A 9,309-nucleotide genomic window follows, 5' to 3' on the forward strand; every position below is an offset into this window, starting at 1 on the left:
AATCAAACTCCATCCGCACTCCTCAGCCCATTAGCCCAATCAAGATCCTGTTGTAATCTGAGGTCACCTTCCTCACTGTCCACCATACCCCAAATTCTGGTGTCATCTGCAAACCCATCAACTTTCCCTCCTTAAACAGATGTGAATTCCCAGATACATAATTTTAGATAACAATCACTGGGAATTTGTTTTTGGCATTAGGAAGCTATAGCAGCAACAGATGTTCTGCCTCGGTTATATGATAATATTCTTAAATATGCGCCAGCTGCAATTATTCTGAAAAGAACTTTCACTCAACTTCAGAAGGGACATTTCTGTGCAGAGTGCACAGTATGACAAACACTGTACTCATTAGTCTTCCTTTCAATAAAGCTGTATTGAAAGTCATGAAAAATCTATCTTAAAGCTGTGCAGAAATATTCCCTTCACATATTGCCTATATAATCACCAAGTAACATCAGTCAAGACCACCAATTATTACTACTGTAACACTGTTCTTTATAGACATCAAAGATTGGTTGGAGCAACATCATTTGGAGCCATGGCAGTGCTATTGTCCAGTAATGATCCTGTATACCACTGGCTTTGGATTGTCAACTTGCTACCTTGGAAAAGGGCCAAGCAATCACTTAGATGCCTGCTCATAGTGAAAAAGAGTGATCCCCAAGTTTCCCACATGGACTTCCAAACAGTGAACAAAAACAAAAACTATTAAAATCATCTAAACTATGTTGACATTGACCCTGGGAATACAAAATAAACAAACCTGATTAATTTATTTGAGGCAACTTCTTCTTGAATGCAAGGAAGTTCCAGTTATCGAGTAGAGAACAAGTACATCTTGTTTCTTTCCGAGGATTATCTCAGGCTTCCCCAATAATCACTTCAACAGAAAGGAAGCTGAAGGAGTATGTTGATTATGACATCTGACAGTCCTTTGGTGGTAAGAATATGATAAGGGGCAGTCCTAAACCACTGCTCATTTTAAAAACTTGCTCAATGCTCATCTTTTTAATTTGCCTTTCAGTTACTCTTCCTAATCACTATTTCTAGCTGAGCCTGTGTCACTACTTGGTTTTGGTATCTTATTTTCTCCTGTTTTTAGATGCAAGTGCATGCACAGGTTCTCAAATGTTATAGGAATTTCGTGTACCAAGCTTATGGGTTGACTCGCTCATTCACATTTTTCTTCCATAGGATAACAATTTTGCATTTGCAACTTACGCCGAATGAATTAGGAATAACAGAAAATGTATTTTACTTTGTTAAAATACTGGCATTATCAAATTTGATTGAAATTTTAAAAAATTTAACTGAAGTTTATTTTTTAAAAGCCATACCTTCGACACCACTCAATCCGTCCTTCACCCTCACAGCTTTTGGCCCAATGATTATCTGCCAAATTCTTCATTGCAACTGCATATTCACTTAAAGTCTCTTCATCTTCACAGTGTTCACGCCAGATCTTGTCAAAGTCTCCCACTGTGGAAGGCAACAAAAAAAAATGTTAGCTACTATTTGGAGATGATAAAGGTCTCCTACAGAAGAGTAAGCCATGTTTGATTAATGGATTTTCCAGAAGGTCAGCATGTCTTCAGGTACAAACCGTACAATAGCATTCTGTGCTTATGTCTCACACTTTTCAACTGTTATTGGTACTCAATACCATATCCTCAACTTTGAGAATTAATGTTTAATTACTTTTGTAAGCAGTAAAAAGACAACGATTAAGCTATGCAATAAAACTGCACTTGTGCTGCCCCAGCTCATCTCAGCATAGCACCTCCATTTGGATAAGCCTACACCAAATAATCTATCACCCTGTTGAACGGATACCCAATCTGTATTCCAGTGGCATCAGTTGAGTTACGCACCAATGTCCACTGAAGACTGAGTCAGGTCTGCACAGGACCATTATAAGTTGCTTGCACAGCCAGCAGGTACTGAAGACCCTCTGATGGTCTTTCATTTCAACACAGGCAAACTCTGATCAAAGATGTAGAGATGCAAGGAACTGAAGCGTAGAGATAAAAGAGCAGCAGCTCAAATCCCACACGGTCAACATTCTAAAGAGAGCCCTTTAAAACATTAATGTTTCTTTCTTTTAAAAAAAACAAAAATGGTCTGGACAGCAGGGTAGAGTGGGGTGGGGGGTGAGTGGTGAGTGGCTAAATGAAACAGCAGAAAACAAGAAATCTCTAAATCTAAACACCTGGATCATAATTTCTACCAAGACTTATCAGTGCAATGCAGCAACATAAATACACTGACAATAACTGATCTGCCATCACGAAATAAAGTTTAAATTTATGAAACCACAATTACTGAACATGTCTCTCAGCAAAATACTTGATTTTAATCACCAATAAGTCACAGGTTGGTTGCCGCTTAAGTCCTACACCATCCTTTCTTAAAGAGATAGCTTTGCTATTTTCAGCTGTTTGGGCAAACAAAGTACTAAATAATGAATCATCATTCAAATATTCATAAGCTTAATGACACAGAAATGGATACAAATACCATTTAGAATTTTGGCTAAAATTCTAAAAACAAATTATTTAGAGATAAATAACGAAACACAAAATCATTTTCCCTTTTAAACCAAACTGATGTTTCCCTTTTAAACCAAAATTGAAATCTTTTACAAGAGCATTCCATTTATATTTATTCCATCAGCAGTACACGTTCTTATTTGTTGATTCCTAATATCTCACCAAAAAACAATGCACAAATAAATAATAATATTACATCTATGACTGGTAACTTTTTTCAGATTATACTGGTTTTAAATCTTAATGGTCGAATGCAGCCCACTCACTGATGCTCTTCTGAATATTATGTGAAACTATTTGCAGGCTGAACAATTAACCGCTTCATGTCTTAAGTGCTAGGAATTTTGTTCTACTTATAATTTAGAGCTTAGATGAGCTGTAAAATCAAAGAGTTGCACATTACCCTGATGCTGAAATGTATTTTAAAGCTTTAGAAAAGGATACTTCTCACAACAATACACGAATCAAGCTTTATTTTATCCTTGGCTACCTTGTTATGCTCAACCTTGCTCAGCTTATTCTTTACTGAATCTCACATGGTCTTGGTGTGAGTGGGCCATAAATGCCACCTTTGTCAGCAATACCTACATCCCAAGCATGAATAAAACAAAATGCATTTCTCAAAAACATGAAAGAAGAAAGAAATAGTATCTGTAATTTAACCAATATTTTGCTCATAATGCTGTGGATGGGAAGCCATCAAAAAAGGATGTTGGAATGCCAGGCTTAGAGTCATAGAATCATAAAGATGTACAGCGTGGAAACAGACCCTTTGGATCAACTTATCCATGTCGACCAGATATCCCAACCCAATCTAGTCCCACCTGCCAGCACCTGGCCCATATCCCACCAAACCCGTCCTATTCGTATATCCATCGAGAAGCCTTTTAAATTTTGCAATTGTACCAGTCTCCACCACTTCCTCTGGCAGCTCATTCCATACACGTACCACCCTCTGCGTGGTAAAGTTGTCCTTTTAGTCTCTTTTATATCTTTCCCCTCTCACCCTAAACCTATGCCCTCTAGTTCTGGATTCCCTGACCCCAGGGAAAAGACTTTGTCTATTTATCCTATCCATGCCCCTCAATTTTATAAACCTCTATTAGGTCATCCCTCAGCCTCTGACACTCCAGGGAAAACAGCTTTAGCCTATTCAAACTCTCCCTGTAGCTCAAATCCTCCAAACCTGGAAACATCCTTGGAATTTTTTTCTAAACCCTTTCATGTTTCACAACATCTTTCCAATTGGAAGGAGACCAGAACTGCACGCAATATTCCAACAGTGGCCTAACCAGTGTCCTATACAGCCGCAATATGACCTCTCAATTCCTGTACTCAATGCTCTGACCAATAAAGGAAAGCATACCAAACGCCTTCTTCACCAACCGATCTACCTGCGACTCCACTTTCAAGAAGCTATGAATCTGCACTCCGAGGTCTCTTAGTTCAGCAACACTCCCTAGGACCTTACCATTAAGTGTATAAGTCCTGCTAAGATTTGCTTTCCTAAAATTCAACACCTCACCTTTATCTGAATTAAACTCCATCTGCCAATCCTCAGCCATTGGCTCATCCGATCAAGATCCCGTTGTAATCTGGGGTAACCTTCTTCGCTGTCCACTACACCTCCAATTTTGGTGTCATCAGCAAACTTACTAACTATAAGTCTCATGCTCGCATCCAAATCATTTATATAAATGATGAGAGGTAGTGGACCCAGCACCGATCCTTGTGGCACTTCACTGGTCACAGGCCTCCAGTCTGAAAAACAACCTCCACCACCACCCTTCTACCTTTGAGCCAATTCTGTATCCAAATGGCTAGTTCTCCCTGTATTCCATAAGATCTAACCCTGCTAACCAATCTCCCATGGGGAACCTTGTCGAACGCCTTACTGAAGCCTATAAAGATCACACTACCGCTCTGCCCTCATCAATCTGCTTTGAGGAATTTTTGTGCGTGTCTCTTTTTGGCTTGTCCTACGATGGATGTGTTGTTCTAGTCGAAGTGGTGTCCCTCCTCATGTGTAGGTCAGGATACTGAGAGAGTGGGTCATGTCGTTTTGTGACGAGTTGATGTTCACGTATCCTGGTGGCTAGTTTTCTGCCTGTTTAGCCAAAGTAGTGTTTGTTACAGTTCTTGCACAGTATTTTGTAAATGACATTAGTCTTACTTGTTGTCTGTATAAGAGTCTTGAACAAGCCAAAGAGAGATATGCGCGAGAATTCCGAGAAGCAACACATTCCAACTGGAACTCCATCTGCACACCATTGACCATCTTTTGAGCAAAAGAATCGGAAAGGACATGACCATAGAACATACAACAATACAGTGCAGAACAGGCCGTTTGGCCCTCGATGTTGTCCTAACCTGTGAGCTAATCTAAGCCCCTACACTATCCCATCATCATCCATACACTTATCCAAGGACTGTAAATGTCCCTGATGTGGCTACATTGGTTAGCAGGGCATTCCATGCCCTTACCACTTTGAGTAAAGAACCTTCCTCTGACATCTGTCTTAAATCTATCACCCCACAATTTGCAGCTACGCCCCCTCGTAAAAGCCATCATCATCCTAGGAAAAAGATCCTCACTGTCCACCCTAACTAATCCTCTGATCATCTTCTATGTCTCTATTAAATCCCCTCTTAGCCTTCTTCTCTCCAATGAGAACAGACACAAGTCCCTCAGCCTTTCCTCATAAGACTTTCCCTCCAGATCAGGCAACATCCTGGTAAATCTCCTCTGCACCTTTTCCAATGCTTTCACATTCTTCCTGTAATGGGGCGACCAGAACTGTACACAATATTCCAAGTGAGGCCATACTAGCGTTTTGTACAGTTGCAGCATGACATGACAGCTCCAGAACTCAACCCCTCATATGCTTTCTTAACAGCACTAATCAACCTGAGTGGCAACTTTCAGGGATCTATGTAAATAGAACCCCAAAATCCCTCTCCACATCCACATGAGACAGAATCTATTCACTGACCCAATATTCTGCCTTCATGTTATTCTTACCAAAGTGAATCATCTCACATTTATCTGCATTTAACTCCATTTGCCACCTCTCAGCCCAATTCTGCAGTTTATCCAAGTCCACCTGTAACATTCTTCCACACTGTCCACCACTCCACTGACTTTAGTGTCATCTGCAAACTTACTAACCTATCCGCCTATGCCTACTTCCAAGTCATTTATAAAAATGACAAACAGCAGCAGTCCCAAAACAGATCCTTGTGGCACACCACTAGTAACCAGACTCCAGGCGAATATTTCCCATCAACCACCACTCGCTGCCTTCTTACAGAAAGCCAGTTTCTAATCCAAACGCCTACCATGTGGAGCTTTATCAAAGGCTTTACTGAAGTCCATGTACACCACGTCAACTGCCCTACGCTCATCTACACGCTTGGTCACCTTCTCAAAAAGCTCAATGAGGTTTGTGAGACACGACCTGCCCTTGACAAAACCATGTTGACTATCTCCATTCAAATAGTAGCTTGCTAAATGATTATAAATCCTATCTCTTATATCCTTTCCAAAACTTTTTCTACAACAGACACATGGCTCATTTGGTTTATAATTATCTGGGTCATCTCTACTGCCCTTCTTGAACAAGGGCACAACATTTGCAATCCTCCAGTCCTCTGGTACTATACCTGTAGACAATGACGGGTCAAAGATCAAGGCCAAAGGCTCCACCATCTCCTCAGTTTCCCAGAGAATCTTCAGATAAATCCCATCTGGCCCAGGGGACCTATCTACTTTCACATATTCTAGAATTGATAACACTTCCTCCTTACTAACCTCAATCTTTTCTAATCAAACAGCCCGTATCTCAGTCTTCTCCTCTACAATACTGTATTCTCCTTTTCCCAAGTGATAACAGATGAGAAATATTCATTTAGCACCTCTCCAATCTCTACTGGGTCCACACACAACTTCCCACTTCTGTCTCTGACTGGCTCTATCCTACCCTAGTCATCCTTTTATTCCTCTCATATCTTTGGAAGGTTTAGGGTTCTCCTTTATTCTACCTGCTAAAGACTGCTCACGTCCCCTCCTTGCTCTTCTTAACTCACTCTTTAAATCACTCTTTAAATCCTTCTGAGCTAATCTGTAACTTTCTAAGGCCTCATCTGAACCAACTCGTCTCGACGTCACATAAGTCTCCCTCTTCCGCTTAACAAGAGATATAATTTATTTCGTAAATCACAGTTCCCTTACCTTATCACTTCCTCCCTGTCTGACAGGGACATACCTATCAAGGACACACAACATCTGTTCCTTAAAATCAGTTCCACATTTTGACTGCCCCCATCCCCTGCAGTTTGCTACCCATTCTATCCATCTTAAGTCTCGCCTAATCGATTGTAATTGCCCTTCCCCCATTTTTAGCTCTTGCTCTGTCCCTTTCCATCGCTAAACTAAACATAACTGAATTATGGTCACTCTCTCCAATGTGTTCACCAACCAATAAATCAAACACCTGGCCTGGTTCATTACCAAGTACCAGATCCAGTGTGGCTTCTCCTCCTGTCGGCCCTTCAACATACAGTGTCATGAAACCCTCCTGTACACATTGGACAAAAACTGATCCATCCGACATACTAGAGTTATAACATTTCCAGTCACTGTTGGGGAAGTTAAAGTCCCCCATATGACCACCCTGTTCTTTTCACTCCTACCCAGAATTGTTTTGCCACTCCTCTCCTCCACATTCCTGGAACTTTGCGGAGGCCAATAAAAAACTCCAGCAGTGTGACCTCTCTTCTCCTGTTTCTACCCTCACCTATACTACCTAGTAGATGAGTTCTCGTCAAAAGTTCTTTCAGCCACCATGATACTGTCCTTAACTATCAAAGCCACACCTCCCCTTCTTTTACCACCTTCCCTATCGTAATGAAAGATCTAAACCCTGGAATCTGCAACAACCATTCCTGACTCTGCTCTATCCATGTCTCCAAAACTGCCACAACATTGAAGTCCCAGGTACCTATCCATGCTGCAAGCTTACTTAGCTTATTCTGGATACTCCTGAGTGAAAGTAAACACACTTCAAACCAGCTTGCTGTCTGCCAGCACACTCCTGTCACCGTGAAATCCTGTCCGTATCCTCCCTACTCTCATTCTCCTGCGCACTGGAACTACACCTTAGCATCCCATCCTTCTGCTGAGCAAGTTTAAACCCACCCAAATAGCAGAAGCAAATTTCCCACCCAGGATATTAGTACCACTCTGGTTCAAGTGAAGACCATCCTGTTGGTTGAGGTCCCATCTTTCTCAGAATGAGCCCCAATTATCCATATACCTGAAACCCTCCCTTCGGCACCACCCCTGCAGCCATCTGTTTAGCTGATGTCTTTCCCTGTTCTTTGCCTTGCTATCACATGGCATGGGTAACAGACCAGAGATAACAACTGTTCGTTCTAGCTCTCAGCTTCCATCCTACCTCCCTGAAATCTTGCCTTACATCCCCATCCTGCTTTCTATGTCGTCGGTACCTATGTGGACCATGACTTGGGGCTGGTCACCCTCTCCCTGCAGGGCCCCAAAGACATGATCTGAGATCTCAGAGATCCTGGCACCTGGGAGGCAACACACCAACTGCAAGTCTTTGTTCCAACAAACCTTCTATCTAACCCTCTAACTACTGAGCCCTTAATGAGTAACACTCTCCTCCATTCCCCACTTCCCTTTTGTGCAATAGGGACAGACTCTGTGCCAGAGACCCTCCCCACTGGAAATGACATCGACAACCCAAGGAAACCAAACCATAAATAAAAAGTGGGCCATACCACCAGTGCTTCACCAGAGGCTCACTGATGATGTGACCTAGTATGGTGACGAAACATCTGAAAATGAACTTTCCAGATCCGGGAGTAAACCTACATTCAGAACCTCAACCAAAGCACAAATCTTCTCAAAATCTGCTAATAGACAAAGTCTTTTCTCTGGGGTGGAGGAATCCAGAACTAGAGGGCATAGGTTTAGGGTGAGAGGGAAAAGACATAAAAGAGACCTAAGTGGCAACCTTTTCACGCAGAGGGTGGTACATATATGGAATGAACTGCCAGAGAAAGTGGTGAAGGCTAGTACAATTGCAACATTTAAAAGAAATCTGGATGAGTATGAGAATAGGAAGGGTTTGGAGAGATATGGGCCGGGTGTTGGCAAGTGGGACTAGATTAGGTTGGGACATCTGGTCAGCATGAACGAGTTGGACTGAAGAGTCTGTTTCCATGCTGTACATCTATGACTCTCTGACTCTAAATAAACATCACAGAGTTTTGTCACCTCACCTGTAGGCTCTGATATGGTATATTACTCAATTCAGTACTGTTTCATTTTGTAGCATTAAATGGTGATTTAACCTAAAAATTGTTTTCTGTTGGCATAGAAATTTAATATTCAAACCCTTTATAGACATCACCAGGTGAAGGCAAGGAAAAATAATCAAACAAACCCATTTACTTAGTTGGCCACATTCATCAATTCCCAGTTAAGAGAATATGACAGCAGAGAGTCCGATCAGAACAAAAATAAAGAAAGTCACATACTTGACTTATCACTTGCTCAGGAGAAAGTGAGGGCTGCAGATGCTGGAGATCAGAGCTGAAAATGTGTTGCTGGAAAAGAGCAGAGGGTCAGGCAGCATCCAAGGAACAGGAGAATTGACGTTTTGGGCATAAGCCCTTCTTTAGGAATGAGGAAAGTGTGTCCAGCAGGCTAAGATAAAAGGTAGGGAGGAGG

The 9,309-nt window shown here is 41.6% G+C and overlaps 1 protein-coding gene across 3 annotated transcripts in view; it reads right to left on the reverse strand.

Moving 5' to 3' along the window:
• Positions 1–9,309, reverse strand: part of tmem168b (transmembrane protein 168b) — a 171,876-nt gene that overhangs the window by 145,144 nt on the left and 17,423 nt on the right. For 2 of the 3 annotated variants that reach the window (XM_043709525.1, XM_043709527.1), the window contains exon 2: positions 1,341–1,482. In XM_043709525.1, the coding sequence (XP_043565460.1) occupies positions 1,341–1,482 (142 nt within the window). Of the gene's footprint in view, positions 1–1,340; positions 1,483–9,309 lie in introns of those variants that run through there. The other variant, XM_043709526.1, reaches the window with a different exon arrangement.

The sequence above is a fragment of the Chiloscyllium plagiosum genome, chromosome 19, assembly GCF_004010195.1.
Source record: "Chiloscyllium plagiosum isolate BGI_BamShark_2017 chromosome 19, ASM401019v2, whole genome shotgun sequence".
In the NCBI taxonomy this organism is placed as follows: Eukaryota; Metazoa; Chordata; class Chondrichthyes; order Orectolobiformes; family Hemiscylliidae; genus Chiloscyllium; species Chiloscyllium plagiosum.